This window comes from Corythoichthys intestinalis, chromosome 20 (genome assembly GCF_030265065.1).
Source record: "Corythoichthys intestinalis isolate RoL2023-P3 chromosome 20, ASM3026506v1, whole genome shotgun sequence".
Taxonomy (NCBI): Eukaryota; Metazoa; Chordata; class Actinopteri; order Syngnathiformes; family Syngnathidae; genus Corythoichthys; species Corythoichthys intestinalis.
In genome coordinates this window covers 16,232,368-16,253,758 of record NC_080414.1, presented here as the reverse complement: position 1 = coordinate 16,253,758, position 21,391 = coordinate 16,232,368, and the positions used below count along the sequence as shown (strand labels likewise).

The following is a 21,391-nucleotide window of genomic DNA, read 5'->3' as shown; positions in this document are numbered from 1 at the left end:
CTCAAACAGACCAACTCGCTCAGCGCGAAGGCAACTTATCTTCTCCTTCTAGAGTTAATACGACGTTAAGAATGTCCAAATACAATTAAAGGCAAATATGTTGGAAACTCACCTAAAACTTGAACAGTGTCGCGCAGCCATAACATCCAAATGAGACGTTCGTTTTAAAGTCCGCGGTTATTGTGGCGCTTTTATGACGTCATTAAAACGCACCAGAAGATAATGACTTTCCTGATTCGCTAAATGTACTCGTAAATAGTTATTTCTAAACTATAACGTTTATTAGCCGATTAATTTTTTAAAACAGCCCCAAAATAATGCGTTCAGACAACTTATAACAGTTTAGGTCACTGGGGGACTCATTTTATCTTAACTCTTGACTTTGTCACATAACCCTTTTACTATTCCATCTTCCCACACAAGCCAATTAAACTATTCCACCTACAATTTCCATTTTTTTTTCTTTATAAACTGGAGTTTTTCTGATTCCAACTGAAATGAAAAAAAAAAAAAAAATACTTGTAGTTTTGAGTTTTCTATGCTCACGCAGGTCATTTTTAAAATCCACCACTTTCAAGATGAGCACTTTTATTTGATAAACTGGCTCTTGCCTTCACAAACATGCTCTGTACCCCCCGCTACACGCACACAAGTACCACCCAGCACTTACTTAACTCTTTATTATGGAATTAACCCAAAAGAACACACACACGCACACTTATTTCTCATCAATTAACTTGCAAAACAAATGTTAAATTGACAAATGGTGAAAAGCCATCATGGAGAATGACGCAAATCAATGCTTTCTACTTTGCTCGGTGCGGAAAAAGTGTCATTTGAGCCAGCAAACTTAAAATTAGATATGAGAAACAAGCGTTGAAAACCTCCAAACTACATCTTTAATTCCCCCCCCCTCCTTTTGCGGTTGAGTTCAAGTATATTTTGCGCTTCAGACGAGCAGCGTCTCCTGCGATGACCGAGCCGTTCGTATCCGTAAGGCCACTTTATTTGGGAATTGGACGAGTCTTCGTGGCGACGGCGCCCGAAACTCCCAAAAAGTATCCTGTTTGCCGCCGAAGGAGAAGGATTTATTGGGTTCGGGGTACAAAGCAGGAAGTCCACGTGGTCGAGGTAGCGTCGCCAAACACCCCCACGTGTGTGCGTGTGTGTGTAACAGCGCAAAAAAATAGATTTTTTCCCCCCCACAGAAGTTTGTAAGATCATCTCAATCAAGTCCAGACGCACGTGGTGGACAAAATCCTCGCCGCCACTTTGTCGCCGCCGTGTTAATGTTAGGTGTGATTGTGTGCGTGTGTTGGTGACGGCACACGCAGCTGTAACGTTCAGCCGCTTATATTTTCCTCCCCTCTTGGTCCGGCGGCGTTTCGGTCGGGTGGTTTGGTAGGGGGCGCGCCGCGGGTCTTACTTATCCCCGAGGACGGCGTACTGGTTGTCCAGCTGCAGGTGTTGCACGGCGGCGCCGGTGTTGCCGTCTTCTCTGCCGCGGCCTTTGTGTTTGACCACTTCGAATGTCTTTTCCATCTCGCGGTCCCTGTTGGAAAGGAGTCAATAAAAAAAAAAAAAAAAAATTTTTAAGCAAAAAACAAAAAACAAAACAAAACAATTTTATGGCTTATATCGGCTGTCAATTGGCCGTCAATGAGTTACTCGCTAACTCGTAACTAAAATGCCACTCTCATTGCACTGCTAATGCCACAACATTGTCATATTCAACTCACTAAGTAATATGTTCTCAGATAACTTTCTCAATCTGGGCACTGTATATGCAATATTTGCAGTTACATTATACCATTTTTGCAGTGTTACATCAATATCTATGCAGAAACTATCATATCAAGTCAGCCCTCTGCCTCCAAGTCTGAGTACGATAAATTGTCATATACACACTGTTATATGACCGCTACATCACCACTTAGTGCTATAGTCACTTTATTCACTTTGTTTACAATCTGTGAAACCTGTTTTTATATTAGCCTTACTGTATTTCATTTTTACGTGTTACACGTTATGGCAACGCTTTAAATTTCGTACTCTGTACAATGATAAAGGCTTTGTAGTCTATTCAAAGATGGACCCTCCCCCCCCCCATCAATTTTAGAGTGCTATGATAGTGGAAGGTTACCTTGAAAAGAAAAAAACTTTGTCCTATTTGAATAAAAAATATACTAAACTTGCCATTGCCGATTAATTGATGATAGAAAATGCTAATTCCAAATAACATTACAATACTGCTTGGATTGCAAATCTTTAAAGCAAGCAACACTAAGTGACTTTTCGGTTTTGTTTGATTTTAGCTACGCTGGTGGACAAAAGCAGTCCTGTTTTGCCTTGAAGAAGACCATTTCCCATGAGGAACAGAGCATACCCGCACAGTGTCGTAAAATCATGCCGCCTGCAGATGGATTAAACGACATTTCTCTTTCCAGCGGCTGCATGAATGATAAATAGTAATACGGTAATGAATCCAGTTGTGGCTAAATAATAGCATATGATGTAGGGCTGTCCCAAACGACTAATTTTCTCCCGATTAGTCAGCCGACTATTTTTACGATTAGTCGACTAATCTTATAATTAAATTTTTAAAATTTTTTTTTAATTATTTTTTTTTTTTTTAATAACTAATTTAGCAATGATTTTTTTTTTTTACGCTTGTCAATTCACCAAAACATTTTGGAACACTTAAATTCTTGATTAAAGTACAAATAAACAGATTAATAACAATAATAAATCACAAATAAACAATGAGTTTAAATGCTGATAGAATTAACTTGTGCAAAAGAATGGAATGTAAACAGATTCAGAACACTGACTTCACCTTTCCAAAATGATTCAAAACAATTCTTAGAAAAATACCTAGCATTAATATTATAGTATACTGTAGTACTATATGTAATAGTATTATAATAATTATTCATTGCCAATCAGAATTTTCATAAAGGGTGTCATTTTAAAGGTATTCTTAGTGTAGAATCTGAAGTATGTGGGATTAACTCCAGAAATCGTTATTTATATGACGAACATTTCATGCTTTTATTTTGAAATGGTCACCGGAAGTATGTTCGCTAAACCGCTAATTTAAGCTTTACACTCCGCAAAAAAATGCATTTTTTGTCATTGCATGTGTTGTCACTAATAGATTTTTTTTCCTTTTGCAAATGCTGTTAACCAGCGATTTTTCATGTTTGAAGTGTTACCTTTTAACTGCAAGTTTTGGAGAAGGCTGCCTGTTTTATAGTTGGCTAAAGTAGGTCATCTTTTTTCCCCCATTCACCTCAATGTAGCAATGCTAACGTATATAGTGTTTAATATAGATGTGTTTTCTTATTGTGTATGTCTGAACTTTAATTCTACAGCGTGTTGATGAGAGAAAAGAACTGGAGTATCATATGCCATCAGCAGGCACGCACGCACAAATGTACGCATGCACGCGCGCGCAGCGATAAATCGCAGCCGTGAAAATGACCGCCCTCATTTTTATTTACCATGCGATAAATGGACTCATTGCATATCGCGACAGGCTTAGCAACTTCAATAAAACATGTCATTAGTTAGTTAGATGGACTTACAATCTCCTGTCGTTATCATTCACGGCCGACTTGCAGCCAAGCTTGGCATTGAAGAGACAGGACACAACAGTGTACCCTCCTTTGTTTCTTTAAAAATAAGTCAATGTTTTGGACTCTGGTGCGCTTTTTTGGCTTTGTGCCGCTTTCCCCGCTTGCATACTAAGCGTCTGACATTCTGAACTTTCCACGCATGTATTTTTTTAACCCTTCATTAACCGTCGACGGGATGTTGTGCTCGTCGACGGATTTACGTCATCGATGACGTCGACTATGTCGACTAGTCGGGACAGCTCTAATATGATGGTTAGCAACGAATGGGGAAAGCGACGTATGCTGTAAAGCAGTCGGCACATTTGTAGTTTTTTGTGTGGCAAGGTTCCTGTCACCAGTGTTGTTAATAACGGCGTTACAATATAACGGCGTTACTAACGGCGTTATTTTTTTCAGTAGTGAGTAATCTAATTAATTACTTTTCTCATCTTGGCAACGCCGTTACCGTTACTGAGGCGGGAAAGGCGTGTGTTACTAAGTTGGTTGAATAAAAAAAGTCAGAGAGACGAACTCACGGGGACAAGAGAGCAGAGCAGGAGTGGGGAAGACGCCGTTGCAAACGCGATGCTCGGTGGCTCCAATAATACCTGACTGTAGCCTACAAACTACGCCCACATGATACGGTAGATATCACATATTATAGAACTACATGCAAATGATAGACACGGCTGCATTGGCAACATGTTTTAAGGACAACATACGTTGGTAAACAGCCGCCATCTTAAAGCAGTAGACCTCTCAGGAAGGCTCTGTTGTAGAGATCCTTCCTAGCGAACCTACTTTTTTGTTTTTATCTAAAATGGTCCTAAATCGGCAAAATCTTGACTTAAATCTATCTTTAAATGATGAAACAGTTTTAAAATTTACACATGTTGAAAGTAGACGGAAGGGAACTAATGCAATAGCGGGAGCAATTTTAACAACTTTAACGGTTGATTCACAACTTTAAATGACTTCCACACATAGCAAAGGTTACTATTTAGTTAGCGCAATACCCTTGTGTCTAGTTAAGTGGAGGGTAAAGAATTGGGCTAGGGCCAATTGTCCCAAAAACCCTTTAAACTTCACATTGTGTGACCTTTTAAAAAAAAAAAAAAAAAAAAAACATGAAAATTATCACTAGTTACTTTGCCAAGTAACTAATTACTCTTAAATTCAGGTAACTGAGTTACTAACGCAATTACTTTTTGGGAGAAGTAATTTGTAAATGTAATTAATTATTTTTTTAAAGTAAAATTAACAACACTGCCTGTCACCCACCTCAAAGTTAATTAGTGCCAGTGAAAGCAATACAGACCCCTCAAGATATATAAGGGGTGTCATTGAACTAGCTGTCAGTCGACATATCACAAATGTTACCAAAATATTTTACAAAGGTTAAAAAGTTACCTAATGTTGTTTTAACACAGCCACATTAGAATAATAAATCACTTCCAACTAGGGGTACTTCTGGGCAGCCCACGATGCGATACAATTTGTAATACAAAGTAGAGCAGGGCGGTAAACCGAAAATTTACCGTCACCGAAATTCTTAACGATGACCGACGTAATTTTGACCATGTCGGTAAATTCGGTAAATTAATAAAACAAGAAAATAGTCTTTTCATCCCGCTTTGATTCTGTGTTGTTCATCTATGTTCATTCCCCTTTAAGAAAGCAGTGAATGTGCTTACGTAGGGAGTCACGTGATCATCAGGAAGCCAATCAAACAAAAGCCCGGTAAGCTAACGCTAGCAGCTAACGCTACAAGCAAAACGTGATGGAGTGTGGCTTAAGGGAGGTTCACCAAACTTTCAACCGACATTTAGTAGACTCTTGGTGGCATCCAGACGGGCTTTCACCCGCTGTCCTCCTTTGTTCTCACGATTTCCGGAGATGGTGCTTTCAGTGCTTTCTACTGGTAGCCAGGCTAACGCTAGCTAGCGGCTAACGCTACAAATGAACGTTATGGAGTCGGATAGAGGCTCTAACCTGGTCGAAACGGCTGAACTTAATGAGTGGATTGGGCACGGACTGCATCTAGCAATTACTATGTGGCGTTATTTTGTATCTGTCTGTGTGTGTGATTCCTCTGATAGCTTTTGTGATGGTAAAGAATTCTGCATAAAGTACAATCCAACGGCGAAACTTATAATGACCGAGAAATGACCCCAGCTATTTTTATTGTGCGTGCATTTATGAAAAATGCACTGGGGGGGGGGGGGGGGACCCTTAAACCATAAAGTAAACACTTGTATTTAATAATTATATCACAGCAGCCATTAACAATAAGTTGTCTTTTTGAAGTGTACTGTTCAAGCTGCAAGTCATTTGTGTTACAATTACATGTTTGCACAGGCATATTGATTTTGACAATGTACATTGTTCAAGTCATACACGCTGTTATAAATGTTCATACTTGAATTCTTATTGCTTACAATACATTTTTATTAGGGCTGTCAAACGATTAAAATTTTTAATCGAGTTAATTACAGCTTAAAAATTAATTAATCGTAATTAATCGCAATTCAAACCATCTATATAATATGCCATATTTTTCTCTAAATTATTGTTGGAATGGAAAGATAAGACGCAAGATGGATATATATTTTCAACATGCGGTACATAAGGACTGTATTTGTTTATTATAACAATAAATCAGTTCTAAATCAGTTATAGAAATTTTATATTAAAACCCCTCTTAATGTTTTCGTTTTAATAAAATTTGTTAAATTTTCAATCAAAAAATAAACTAGTAGCCCGCCATTGTAGATGGCAATAATTACTTACACTATAAAATCAGTCGCACCCAAACGCCAGCAGAGGGCAGCAAAACTCCGCAAAACACAATTAACAGGTGGGCCTTTCACTCTAGTGACATTTAAATATGTCTGAGCTGGGCAAGTGCGTTAATTGCGTCAAATATTTTAACGTGATTAATTCAAAAAATTAATTAACGCCAGTTAACGCGATAATTTTGACAGCCCTAATTTTTATAAATTTAATGTTTAGACTGCATGTACAATTGTTAAATACAGTATATCAAATTGAATGCTGGTAAATAAATCAACAAGAAATAGTTAATCTGTATTTCATGCATTGATTCAGATTTTCAAATTATATAACAGTCCGCTTGGGCGAATTTATCGTCATTTATCGTTATCGAGATAAATCTGCTCAATTTATCGTGATACATGTTTAAGGCCATATCGCCCAGCCCTAATACAAAGATAACGATTATCTCACAGTATGGCTATACGACAATGGCGTACCGCACGCATGCTATTTTTAGACCGTGACGTCGCATCGTAAAGCAGAAGTAAAGCCGAAGTGGGACATTATAGACCCGCCCTCGCATAGAAACAACGTAATTTGTGCTACTTTTCGCCGGTAATCTTTCAAAAACCAACATGCCGATCACAAATTGCTTTTTTGGAACTTGTAGAAACGACTCTAGACATTATGACACATGAAGGATGTTTTCTTCATACGTTTCCGGAAACCAAAAACTTGGGAGGAAAAAATGTGAAGACCAAATCAACTTGCGCCGACTTTAACACCAGCTCTGTGAATCTTTTTACATTTCATATGAAGTAAACATTTTGTTGGGTTGGAATGGTCTTTCAGAGGACAAAGAGGTAAGCCATTTTTATATTTTTAACTTATTTTTTTTTAGCGTAACGTTGTGCCGTACTGCTTGTCTGACAATGAATGACCTGAAAAGAATTACAATGGTATCTGACTGCCACTGTTACCGTTTCTGTTGTATGTGTGTGTGTGTGTGTGTGTGTGTGTGTATGTGTATATATATGTATATATATATATATATATATATATACATCGTAGTATTTGCGCAACACAAAGCTAACTAAATTACCCCCAAGAACGGTCAGAGACGTAGGACAACCAGAGGCCATATAAGAAAGACAGGGCTGATGGTAAAGGATAGCTTGTTGAAACAGGAGAATGTCATTGTCAGTCGCGTCAATAAAAAAGCTAAGGCTATGCTTAGGTCGGCTCGTTTTTTTCCTTCTTTTTCAGCCTTTGACACTCAAGCCATCTCTTTAACGGAACATTTTTATGTTCTTCCACATCTTTGCCAGTGAATTTGGCACCAGGCACATCATTTTCGGAGAGAATTGGTAGATTTAGCTCTGTAAACATCTCCTTCGTACAGGATTTCCATTCATTTCCTATTAGGGACGAACGGTGGCTTGTCCCTTGCCTGGCTCTGCCAGACTATTCTCCACTGAGAGAAATAGTCTGGGAACCATCCCATTTACGGCCTTTTCGAGCAGATACAAAATCAATCGACAAATCAGATTCGTTTATTTGCGTGACGTGTTCTTCACGAGCAACGTCACTCTTGCGCGTCCAAAGTCGTCTCTTCAACAACACAGATGGTGAACGGCAGAGCCGAGAATATGTTCCAGTCCACGGTAAAATCAGTTTTAAATGACCAAAAACACATCGACACGAGTCATTGACAACAGTCTGTCTCGCACTAGCCATGTTGAATAAACTCCACTCTCTTCGTATGTTTACTTCCGCGTGCAGGTCCCTCGTCCTGCCGTCGCCATTTTACTAACGTCACGTCTGCCCGTCGCTGATTGGTCCACTCCGCTGTCTGTTTGCTGTGGCTTGCTCCGCCCTGGAAATTGTATCCGAGTGAATGGTGGCCAGACTCAATAGCTGGAACAGCGGTGAGTCTGGTGTACCAGGCAAGCTTGTCCCAACTTAGCAACAGTAGCTAATGTCATGAATATTAATGAGCGGAAGTGACGTGTTGCTTGCGGTACGCCATTATCAGGGTCAGAAAATCATTCGACGATACAACTAATAACCAGAAAAACAAGTGCTTTTCATCTTTGTTTTACACTAGTAGAAGTATGATCCATTAGAAGTGGGTTACGGCATTCGTTCGATGGCAATGAAGGCTGCCATCCCGTCCACTTCAAATGGATCGGACATCTGCAGCAGCCAGTAAGTTAATTTTGGGGTATTTCAGGCCCTCTACTGGTGATTTCCGCTCACTTACTGTTGATTCTGGGGCATTTCGGGGTCACTTCCTATTAATTTGGGGCATTTATGAGTTGCTCCCTATGGGTTTTCCGTCACTGAGCAGAAGGTGACACAGAAATGTCGCCAAACAAATAGATAAAATCAAAAGGAAGTGACCTGTAAATGCCACCCAAAACAGGATGACTGTCTGTGAATGCTCATCTTTCAGTGCCACTGAGGGCGCTAGACGCCCAAATCAATTTGAACGTCAAAATGAATTGGACATCGAGCGCTGTCAATGGAGGCCAAGAGATAAGATGGACACTATTCTAGTGGAAAAATTTGCTCACAACATGTTGTCTTTTGTGCCACCTTTTTAAAAACGATATGTCGTTTCTAGTCTGTAGCATATCGATAACTTTTTGAGATATAAAATATCACGATATATAACCATTTCGATATATCATCACACTTCTACTTCTAACACTGTCCAGGATTTATTTATTATACAATCTACACGATGACATTTTGTCCTTTTTCCCCTCGCACTCACTTGCGCGTCTCCACGTGCTTGCCGGTGGCCATCAGGGAGGGGAACTGGGCGTCGCTGAAGATCTCAGGCGGTCCCTGGTTGTGTCCTCGTCTGGATGAGGTATAGCGAGCCCCCGGGGGGCGGTACACGCCCGAAGGCTTCGATTCGGGTGCCTCCACATCCTCTGCGGGGATTGTTTTAGGTTTAGATTGGATTTAATAGCTCAAGTCATTCAGGTACCAGCTGTATCGGTAAGTAAAAGTTTACTGCTTCTTACCCACTGGCGGAGCTGGCGCAGGAGCAGAAGTGGACTTGTTCCAAGGGCCGGAGACTTTGTCCCCGCCCGCGACAATGAGGACGTCTCCATCCCCATCCTCGTCCTGCTCGTCATCTTCGTACTCCTCTTCATCCTTCTCGTCGCTTAGGAAAACAAGACGGACATTAATAGGGCTGTCACGATAATCAACTAATTGATGATCAAATTCATTGACCAATATTTTGATAGCAGATCGTTAGACACGCTGTTGACTTAGAAATTGTCCAAATCCTATTATTGTAGTCCGAGTGAAAAAGACAATTTCTTCCCCAATTCAGTCTTTTAAATTAAAATTTAAAAAATCTTATTTATTGAAATGTAATTACAGTGGTACCTTGACATACGATCTTTTCGACATCAGACGTAAAATTTGACTCGCCGACGACATGACAGCACCACAGGCGAACGCATGGCGGACTTGCCTTCTAAATGAAGATGCAAATTATAGAAAAATATGAGCGTGGTGTGCGCATCCGTGAACTGGCGCAACAATACATCTCCATGGTCCTCCTCCGACCATCATTCGCCAGTCTTTATAAATTAAGCTGACAATTATTATTGTTGTAACATCGCCAAAGAAATCGCCTGCTTCGTCACGTTTTTATCATTTATTTCCCAACTCATTCACACAAAACGCCTCCTGACCGCCAAAGTTGACGGTGTTCTCAAGAAAACATTGAAAGTGAAACTCTCAAGTTCACCGCTCTCGGGTACGATGCGTTCAGGTACCGCAAAAAACGTCCGCCACATGACCCGATTCGTTACATTATTACAGGAATTATTATATTATTCTAGGGCTGTCAAACAATTAAAATTTTAATCGAGTTAATTACAGCTTAAAAATTAATCGTAATTAATCGCAATTCAAACCATCTATAAAATATGCCATATTTTTCTGTAAATAAATTGTTGGAATGGAAAGACACAAGATGGATATATACATTCAACTACGGTACATAAGGACTGTATTTGTTTATTATAACAATAAATCAACAAGATGGCATTAACATTATTAACATTCTGTTAAAGCGATCCATGGATAGAAAGAAAGACTTGTAGTTCTTAAAAGATAAATGTTAGTACAAGTTATAGAAATTTATATATTAAAAACCCCTCTTAATGTTTTCGTTTTAATTAAATTTGTAAAATTTTCAATCAAAAAATAAACTAGTAGCCCGCCATTGTTGATGTCAATAATTACTTACACAATACTCATGGGTGCTGAAGCCTATAAAATCAGTCGCACCGAAGCACCAGCAGAGGGCGGCAAAACTCCATAAAACACAATTAACAAGTAGGCATTTCACTCTACTGACATTTAAATCTGTCTGAGCGGGACATGTGCGTTAATTGCGTCGAATATTTTAACGTGATTAAAATTAATTACCAGCCGTTAACACAATAATTTTGACAGCCCTATATCATTCTGATTTTTATTTATAATTTATTTGTTTTGCTATGTGTAATTGCCATTTGTAATATAACCAGCAGAATTTATTAGGGATTTAGCGTAGGTTTTTGGGCTGTGGAACGAATTAATGGAATTATAATGTATTCCTATGGGAAAATCCTGCTCAACATATGACAATTTCGACTTACAAACAAGGTCCTGGAACGAATGAACTTCGTACGTAGAGGTACCACTGTATTTTCAAATAATTTCACCCACCAGGACGTCACGACGTGATGTAAACAAGTAAGAGTTTAAGCAGATGCTTGCCACGCAAAGTTGATGCTAAAATGAACGCTATCGAGTTACGTTTAGAGTGTAATGATCACTCATTAATAGAGCTGAACCAATACTCGAGCAACTCGAGTTTAAAAACTGATCCGAGCAATTTTATTCGCCTCGAGGAATCGTTTAATTTTGCCAGCTCTAAGCATCACGCTTTGCCAGGACTACTTTTAACGCGGGACAACTGATGCGTCTCATAGATATCACATGTATCTAGACCTACATGCGAAATGACAAAACTCAGCAGCGTTTGTAAACAGCCGCCATCTTAAAGCGGTACACTTCCCAGTAGGAGTGGGAACCTCTTGGTACCTCTCGATATGATAATAACAAATAAACAGAAAAACAAGCTTATGCTGTGAATTGGAATGAGTTTATCACTAGTAGACGTCCAATCCATTTGAACTGGGAGGGTGGCAGCGAATGAACATTCGTTCATTCGCTGCCAACCCTCCCACTTCAAATGGATTGAACGTCTATGGCCGTCAGTGGCAGCCAATGCCAGGAAATGAGTAATTTTGGGCCATTTAAGGTCATTCACCTGTTGATTTTCAGTTACTTCCTGTTGATTTTGGGGTATTGTATGGGTCACTTGCTGTTTATTTTGGGTTACAGAACAGGAAGTGACTCAAACTCAACAGGAAATGACCTGTAGATGCCCTAAAATGAAAAGCAAGTGACCTGTAAATGCCCCGAAAATTGGACCGAATGACTGTGGATGCTTTGAAGAAACGAACGTTCCCAGTCTAAATGGATTGGGCGTCGAGGACCGTCAATGGCAGCCTTTTTTTTTAAATTGACACCTTTTTAAAACGATATCTCAATTCTTGACAGGAGCATATCGATAACCTTTTGGGATACAAAGTATAACGATATATCACCATATCGATATTTTGTCCAGGGTCCCCCCAGGATTGATAAATCTAAATTCAAGACTTTTAAGACCTTTTTTAATGCCATTTCAACTGAAAATTAATACTTTTCTCGTACCCATTATTTAGATAATATTGAATCATATTAAAAGAATTAAGCACTGAACAACAAATTTAACCTCAATTACTAAGTGTGTTTGACAAAAGAATGCACATTTATTGAAGATGCAATTAAAACACTTAAATATAAGGTCTTTCAGAATTTTTTTCCCAGGATAAAATGGATTTTACACTATTATTCTAACGCAACTTCAGAAATTACATTTGCAATACAACAGGTTTCCGTTTTAAGTGGACCTAGTCAAGGTGGTAGGTAGGTGATTGTCAAGTTGGCCACCTTAACTGTAAAATGCTTGCAATTGGCAGTGAAAGTTTAAAAAACAGCCACTAAATGGCAGTAGTTTACCATTAATTACCACAAAATAAAAAAGCTACACATGACCATTTCCCTTGGTAGTTGTTTTTTTCTAATCACATTACAAGAAGTATACAAAACACATGTTAATCCTTTGTTAGCTATTGAAGACATTTCTTTTAATCAGATAGAGAATATCCATACTCTTATTTAATCAAGAAAAACATTTAAATATACCAGGCGGTGTTTTACTATCACCTACATTATAATTTGCCTATCACCATGCCATGTTATTCAGATCAACGTTACCCCGCACTCGTTCCAATAATAGACAGTGTCAACCGTGTTGTGTATCTGAGAGTGATGGTGAATCTACGACTCCGGTTTATCCATGCTAAGGCTAGCGCACCTGCCAATACCCCATTGAACATGGCCAACTCTTGAGTTAAAACTGCGAAATTCACATTCATTCGAAAGGCAAACCGTGCAGAAATACATTATTGCATCTAACACATTTTAATTGGAGAAATTGGCAACTTACTTTGAAATGTTAAACAGGTCCACTGCCTTCGCATGACCCATAAACTGCGACCCAAAGTATCTGGATGCGACTTGGTCGCCGATCCAATACCTCACATGGCACATGCTGGTCCAACTGTTTGGACTTGGTTGTCTTGTTGAGGCTTTCGTCGAACATAACAACTGATAACATCTGAGCGGTTCCTTGCGTTAGCACACAGTACTGTGCGATTGCCTGCTGTTGTGATGTTGGTGCTAATGATGCTAACGGCGCGCATGCACGAGGTGCAGTGCATCGTAAAAATTCTACGCGTCATCTTCGTTATGGATTAAAAAAAAAAAACTTCGTCACGGATATAATTTAGGTTGCACTGAGATGTTCTTAAAAATTAAAACCACGGTGAAAAAATTCCAGACTTACGAGAGCTAATTTAATACTTTTAATACCTTTAATAATGGAAAACTAAATTCAATGCTTTTTTAATACTTTTAATAACCCGCAGGTACCCGGTTGTCGCACCCCTACTTCCCAAGCGCTAATAAGAGTAACGTTACTGTCCCTTGCCCATGTAACGTTAGCCCTGCGGAGGGCTAGGTTTCTAATTATAATGACTACTGTTGATGCGTGGCTAACGTGTTTTACATACAGGCTTTATTTATTCTGTAAAAACATAGCGCTATTGAGTGATGAGGGTGTAAAATAAAAACTGAGAAAAGCTAACTGTCAATTTTAGCTCAGTAGTCATTGCTGATAAAACACCAAGTAGCACTGGTCCCTAATGTGCTCCAATACAGCAGGTATCATACATTTATTTTGAACACTGATAAAACTCAAAATCCTATCAGGACTTATAGTTTAGACTAAACTAAAACTTAAATTAAAAATAGCTTGACACAAATGAAAATTCAACTGAGACACATGGGGGAAAACAACTTTTAAGTGATGTGTGTTATCAAGCATAATGACATTTATAGGCAAGAAATAAGTTGTTTTTTTTACAAGACGTTTTATGAGTGAAAGCAGTGAATTATTTTTTCTAGTCACATTTGAGATGCAATTGTTGGCCGTTTTCAACAATGTACATCGAAAATAAAGACATTGAAAATGGTTCAATATTAGAAGAAATGTATTGTTTTCTTATGTATTTTTACTATTGCTCTTTACCTAAGAACTGTTTTATCCGATTACTTGATTAATCGATAGAATTTTCAGTCGAATACTCGATTACTAAAATGTTCGATAGCCGCAGCCCTAGAACAATATCTATTCTTGAATCAAGAACATTTCCGACATCTTTTAAAGAATATATATAGTTATTTATTGCTTAAAATAAACTTATTTTCAGCTAGCTATTTTTCTTATTTCGAGAAATCTTAGTAAAATTTACTGGAAGCACTGGCAGACAATTTCACTTATTTCAAGTACCGTATTTTTCAGCCTATACGTCGCACCTGAGTTTAAGTTGCACCAGCCTAAAAATGCGCAATGAAAAGGAAAAAAACATAAGTCGCACCGGAGTATAAGTCGCATTTTTGGGGGGAAATTTATTTGATAGAATCCAGCACCAAGAACAGACATGTCATCTAGAAAGGCACTTTAAAATACAATAGAGAACAGGCTAAATAGGTGTACGGTATGCTAACATTACATGACGCTAGAAGTTATATCGGACCTAAAAAATCCAGCCCGACCCGACCAGCCCGCGGGGTATCCCATTTATATCGTACTGATGTTTTAGTTTTAACCTTTGCGTTGTTACCTCCTCTTTCACCTAAAAAAAAATAAAATAAAAATAAATATGTTGGTTTTGTTCCTAGGGGGTGCTACACACCTATACGCATTTTTTTTTGTTTTTTTTACATTTTTATCTAAGTTTTCACCAGTGTTCACCTGGCTGTTGAGTTTGGAGAGTTTTGACGCATTCTGAGGGGGTCAAATTAGGGCTCAAAGCATCGACAAAGAATGACTGCTAGGGGGCGCTACATAGTGTATTTGTAATTTGTCTTTACACGATATCAAAGATTGCAACTGTCTTGACCTGCCTGTCAATTTTGGTGCGTTTTGAAGCATTCTAAGGGGGTAAAATTGAGCTCAAAGGGGGTGTGGAACAAAGAATAACTATAATACTAATAATAAAACTAAGGAACCGCAATAGGTTACCTAAAAAAACAGTGTCACCTGCATGTCCATACTGTTCAGTTATGGATGTGTTCTAAGTAAAAAAAAATCTAATCAACTTTTAATTGTTAACACAAAATCACAACAACAGTTATCTCAAGGAGAAAACTAAACATGTTTTAAGGTGTAGAAGCTCTACGCTGGATTTCGACCTACTTGAGCATTGTAGATGTTTTATTTGCCCCCCCCAGGTAAGACTAATGCCCACCCACACCTGGCATCCTGGTAACACCACTGCTGTGGATACCCTGGATTAGTCGACTAATCGACTATAAAAAATGTTCGTGGCATCCTTACAATATTGTAGATGTGCTTTCACATTGACATTTTTTTATTTTTACCTGATCTGCATGGCTTGAAGCCTCAGTCCGCTGTAGTCCACTTCTTTCTGCTCAAACTCTTTCCACTCCTCGTCCTCCTGGCCGGAAGGGGACACAGGCCTCTTAATAGACTTAATATCAGGTTTTTACAGTGGGGCAAATAAGTATTTAGTCAACCACTAATTGTACAAGTTCTCCCACTTGAAAATATTAGAGAGGCCTGTAATTGTCAACATGGTTAAACCTCAACCATGAGAGACAGAATGTGAAAAAAAAAAAAAAACAGAAAATCACATTGTTTGATTTTTAAAGTATTTGCAAATCATGGTGGAAAAAAAGTATTTGGTCAATACCAAACGTTCATCTCAATACTTTGTTATGCACCCTTTGTTGGCAATAACGAAGGCCAAACGTTTTCTGTAACTCTTCACAAGCTTTTCACACACTGTTGCTGGTATTTTGGCCTATTCCCCCATGCAGATCTCCTCTAGAGAAGTGATGTTTTGGGGCTGCCGTTGGGAAACACGGACTTTCAACTCCCTCCACAGATTTTCTATGGGGTTAAGATCGGGAGACTGGCTAGGCCACTCCAGGACCTTGAAATGCTTCTTACGAAGCCACTCCTTTGTTGCCCTGGCTGTGTGTTTGGATCATTGTCATGCTGAAAGACCCAGCCACGTCACATCTTCATTGCCCTTGCTGATGGAAGGAAATTTTCACCCAAAATCTCTCGATACATGGCCCCATTCATTCTTTCCTTTACACAGATCAGTTGTCCTGGTCCCTTTGCAGAAAAACAGCCCCAAAGCATGATGTTTTGCACCCCCATGTTTCACAGTGGGTTTGGTGTTCTTCGGATGCAATTCAGTATTCTTTCTCCTCCAAACACGAGAACCTGTGTTTCTACCAAAAAATTCTATTTTGTTTCATCTGACCATAACACATTCTCCTAGTCCTCTTCTGGATCATCCAAATGCTCTCTAGCAAACCGCAGACGGGCCTGGACGTGTACTGGCTTCAGCAGAGGGACACGTCTGGCAGTGCAGGATTTGAGTCCCTGGCGGCGCATTGTGCTACTGATAGTAGCCTTTGTTACTGTGGTCCCAGCTCTCTGTAGGTCATTCACTAGGTCCACCCGTGTGGTTCTGGGATTTTTGCTCACCGTTCTTATTATCATTTTGACACCACGGGGTGAGATCTTGCATGGAGCCCAAGATCGAGGGAGATTATCAGTGGTCTTGTATGTCTTCCATTTTCTAATAATTGTTCCCACAGTTGATTTCTTTACACCAAGCGATTTACCTATTCCAGATTCAGTCTTCCTGGCCTGGTGCAGGTCTATAATTTTGTCTCTGGTGTCCTTCGACAGCTCTTTGGTCTTGGCCATAGTGGAGTTTGGAGTGTGACTGACTGAGGTTGTGGACAGGTGTCTTTTATACCGATAATGAGTTAAAACAGGTGCCATTAATGCAGGTAACGAGTGGAGCCTCGTTAGACCTCGTTAGAAGAAGTTAGACCTCTTTGACAGCCAGAAATCTTGCTTGTTTGTAGGTGACCATATACTTATTTTCCACTCTGATTTGAAAATAAATTCTTTAAAAATCAAACAATGTCATTGTCAATGTCAATCAAACAATGTGATTTTCTGGGTTTTTTTTCCACATTCTGTCTCTCATGGTTGACGTTTACCCATGTTGACAATTACAGGCCTCTCTAATCTTTTCAAGTAGGAGAACTTGCACAATTGACAGTTGACTAAATACTTATTTGCCCCACTGTATATTCAATAAATTATGCTTTAATTACTGTTAAAGTGTCACTTTGAGAAGAAATGACTGGCACACTCAACGTGGATTGGATGTCTATCACCGACAATGACAGTGAATTGACTACAACGTTAATATTCAGACTTGCGTACAAACTCGGGTGAGGTCGCCGCCGTAAAAAAGGAACACTGTCGTAAAGCGAGGACCTTTACCGACTAAAATGGCGGCGGCTCGCCCTACTTTTCCATATTTATATTAAAAAATTCATACGTTAGTTAGACACATATCCAATAATAAATACAGTTATAGTGCTTCTAAACGGTAAGACAACGTGTGTCAGGGAAAAAAGCTATATGCTAAGCGGTAGCTAGCAGCCGGTCGTCACATGAGCCGGGAGCATATGCTACATAGCCGGGTGAGATTTCCTCTTAAAATAACCTTTTAACAGTCGAATTTTCAAGATTGAAATGTTTAATAGCATTTCTAAATATCTTGTTAAGTAACTTAAAAGTGAGTACTCCTCAGACAACGACTCGAACGCGTTACCTTATCCATATTGGGGTCCGAACCGTCGCCTTTTGACGACTTTTCATTCTCCTTTTTGCTCTTTTTTAGGCCCGTCGAGGAAGAAGAGGACTCCTTGGCCTTGCCCTTGTCTTTCTTCTTCTTCTTATCCCGTTTGGCAAAGAAGTCGTCCAGGCTCTTCTCGCTTGACACATCCGCCATTTTCAGAAGAGAGCCGCTAGCTTCTTTTTTTAAGCACGCCGGAGCAATGACACACGCCTAGAGGGGGGGAAAAGTGGTTCTCGTGTCGTAGGAAGAGAGCGGCAACTATTAAATGATTATGCTAAAGTTTCTTGGCCTTTCTTCGAGTTGTTTCAACTCCTAAAAAGCCTAGTAAAAATTAAAAATTGTTCGGCTGTATGAGTCGTCAGCTATCTTGTCAGGTATGCCATGCACCGCACTGGAAATCTGACAATTCAGCATCGTGACCCGGAAGTAGATGATGATGAACCCGGAAGTATTGCTACCTAGGCGCTCGATTTAATTTTATTTCTTTTAAAGTTTTTTTTTTTTTTTTAATTCGCTTTCAGTTGGATTTTTAAATTAATTTTATTTTAAAGTGATGATTAAAAAATGGTCTAAATTTATGTTCACGACGTAGTTATTTGTCGAATTTAAGAACGTAAATCCGAATGCACCGTAGTTGGTTATGCAGTAAAATATTAATTGCGGAATACAGTGATACCTCGTTTTCCGCGGTTAATGTAGATCAGAACCTCCCGCGATAAGTGAAAAACCACGAAGAAGCGTTCCCCCACCAATTATTTATTTATTTATTTTGTGTGTGTTCGATGTATTTATTCAGATTTAGACTTGTAAAGAGATACATATAAGACTTGTAAGATATTGTGGGGGATTTATTTTTATTAAAATGATGATTTGAAAAGTACATTGATCCCTCGTTTTTCGTGGCTAATGGGGACCAGAACCCACAACGATAAGTGAAAAACCGCGAAGTAGCACCCCCTCTACCCCCCAAAAATGCGTTCAATGTACAAATAAAATTGAATTCAGATCTATCATTGGAAGATGATACACCTAAGACATTTTTTTCTCTTTTTCCCCAAAGTATAATAAAAACATGTATATGTGTATATGTATATTTAATAACAATAATACTACATTTTATTTGAAGGCACCTTTCTGGCACTCGAGGACACCGCACAATCATTAAAAAAAAACATTTAAACAAATTAAAGTTGTTTGAGAACACTAAATAAAATATAGAGCGTTAAAGACAAATTGAAGATACTAAAAGAGATGTAAATGCAATAACATTACTAATGAAACAAATAATAAAAAACCAGACACAAGAAATTAGGGACTATTATGGATAGGCGTGTCTGAACAGGTGAGATATGAAGTATTTGTTGTTTCAAATCTTTTTAATGGTTTTTCCATAACAAAGCAACATATAATAAACAATATAGAACAACATAGAATAAACAAAAACAGACTATTAATGCTATCCAAAAACTGACACTGAAGCAGCAATCAGTGCACACACTCAAACAACATAGACTAACCATACACAAGTACATAGTCTGGGATATCAGATACGGCTACTTAATTTGATGATTCCACTCCAAAGATTCAGGGGGAGCACAGGCTCTATGGGTAGGTAGGAAGAACTGGGCAGCACCCAAGAGTATTTCATGAGGGGCACATAAGTTCAGCATTATTTTCAAAACAATATATGGGAATCTGAATACCTTGGAATATAAAGCAGAGAACTCATTATAGAATGAGTAAATAAATAAATAAAGGGGAAGCAAGGTTGTTACACATTGGATGGTCGCTAAAGCTAGGTTTTAAATTCAGTCTGAAAAAAGGTTATAAATGGATGCCATGTTTTTTCATAGGTCTGGAGAGAGCCATTAGAAACATGTCTCAAGTGTTCCAATTTTAGGTTGGCCATGACGTCTTCAATCAAGCTCTTAAAATATGGAGGCTCAGTTTTTTTCCAATTAAATAAAATCATGCGCCTAGCGAGTAAAGTAATAAAAGCTATTGCACTGGCCTGGTGAAATGAAACTAACATCTTTGATGGGACAATCCCAAACAACGCTGTTGTGCAGTTTGGCGCAATATCCTTGTTGCATAAGGAGGACAGTGCATTGAAAATCTCTCTCCAGAATGCATAAAGCTTGGGACACAACCAAAACATATGGCTCAAATTAGCTGGGGTAAGGCCACATCTTGGACATGCTGGATCGGCACCTGTATGCAGTTTTGAAATTTTACTTGGTGGCCAGTGTAACCTATGAAGAATCTTGAACTGGATTAAACCATGTCTTATACATATAGATGATGAATGGATTGAACTAATAGCAGCTTGCCAGGTGTTATCAGTAAGCTGCTCGCCCAACTCTTCCTCCCATTTGAGTTTCAAATGATTTAATGATGGAGATGCCGCACTCTGAATCCTGTCGTAAAGAGCTGAGACGACACCTTTAATGGAGGGGTCCAATTCTAAACAGTCGTCAAGCCAGGTTTTCGGTGGTAAAGTAAGTGAGAATGTTTCTTTCACATAACTACGAACTTGTACATATCTAAAGAAATCTGATTGTGACAGGCCGAAATCTTCTCTTAGTTGGTTAAAAGCAACAAATTTGTCATTTCTAAAGAGATCTTTTATGCACGATAGACCTCCCTTTTTCCATCGCTGAAAAGATGGATCAATAAGTGATGGTGCGAAGTGGACATTGGAAGTAATGGGTGTTGCAGTTAAAGTGCACCTGAATTGAAAATGTCTTCTAAACTGAAACCAGATTTTTAAGGAGCCACGTACAATTTCATTGTTTGTCCAATTATTTTTACTCAGTGGCAAAGAGCTACATATTAGGGAACCAAGAGAGACTGGCTCGCTGGAATGTTTTTCCATCATGACCCATGGTGGGGAATCAGGCTCTGAGCCATCTTCAAGCCAGAATAATAGCATTTGAATGTTTGCAGCCCAGTAGTAGTAGAGGAAATTTGGTAACGCAAGGCCACCATGTTCTTTTTTTCTTTCCAGGAACTCTCTCCTAATTCGAGGTGTAGTTTTATTCCAAATGAACATTGACAGGTGTTTATCCAATTCTTTAAAATAGGCTTTAGGGATGAAAACTGGAATCATTTTAAACAGATAAAGAAATTTGGGCAATATATACATTTTTACCGAATTAATCCTTCCCACCAGGGACAGAGGCAGATTTGACCATCTCTTTAAATCTTGTTTGACCTTATTAAGTGCTTTAGTGAAATTATTCTCAAATAATCTTTTATAGTTATAAGTAACCTCCACACCTAGGTAAGTAAAGTGGTCTTTATTTACCTTAAATGGGAAGCCTTGGAAATTCAATTGTTGGGCTTTTTCGTTAATTGGAAATAGTACGCTTTTGGACAGATTTAACTTATAGCCGGACACTAGTCCATATTTAGTAATAACAGCAAGAGCTAAAGGGATAGTGTTGAGTGGATTAGAAAGAAAGAGAAGAAGATCATCTGCATATAAAGATAATTTGTTGATTTGTCCTCCTCTTTGTATTCCAGTCAACGGGGCAGTTTCTCTAA

At 38.8% G+C, this 21,391-nt stretch overlaps 1 protein-coding gene across 2 annotated transcripts; it reads right to left on the bottom strand.

Annotated features, from left to right (window-relative positions):
- Window positions 1-665: 665 nt before the first annotated feature.
- Window positions 666-18,288, bottom strand: cdv3 (carnitine deficiency-associated gene expressed in ventricle 3). Of its 2 annotated transcripts, none has more exons than XM_057824514.1 (5): window positions 17,819-18,288; window positions 15,528-15,601; window positions 9,428-9,570; window positions 9,172-9,334; window positions 666-1,552 (listed from the first exon to the last, which is right to left on the bottom strand). In XM_057824514.1, exons 1-5 carry the CDS (start codon window positions 17,996-17,998, stop codon window positions 1,423-1,425), a joined length of 690 nt encoding a protein of 229 aa, XP_057680497.1. In that variant the 5' UTR covers window positions 17,999-18,288; the 3' UTR covers window positions 666-1,422. The 2 variants fall into 2 exon arrangements, with proteins under 2 accessions (XP_057680497.1, XP_057680496.1); XM_057824513.1 differs by having other exon boundaries at window positions 15,528-15,604; window positions 17,819-18,287.
- Window positions 18,289-21,391: the final 3,103 nt, after the last annotated feature.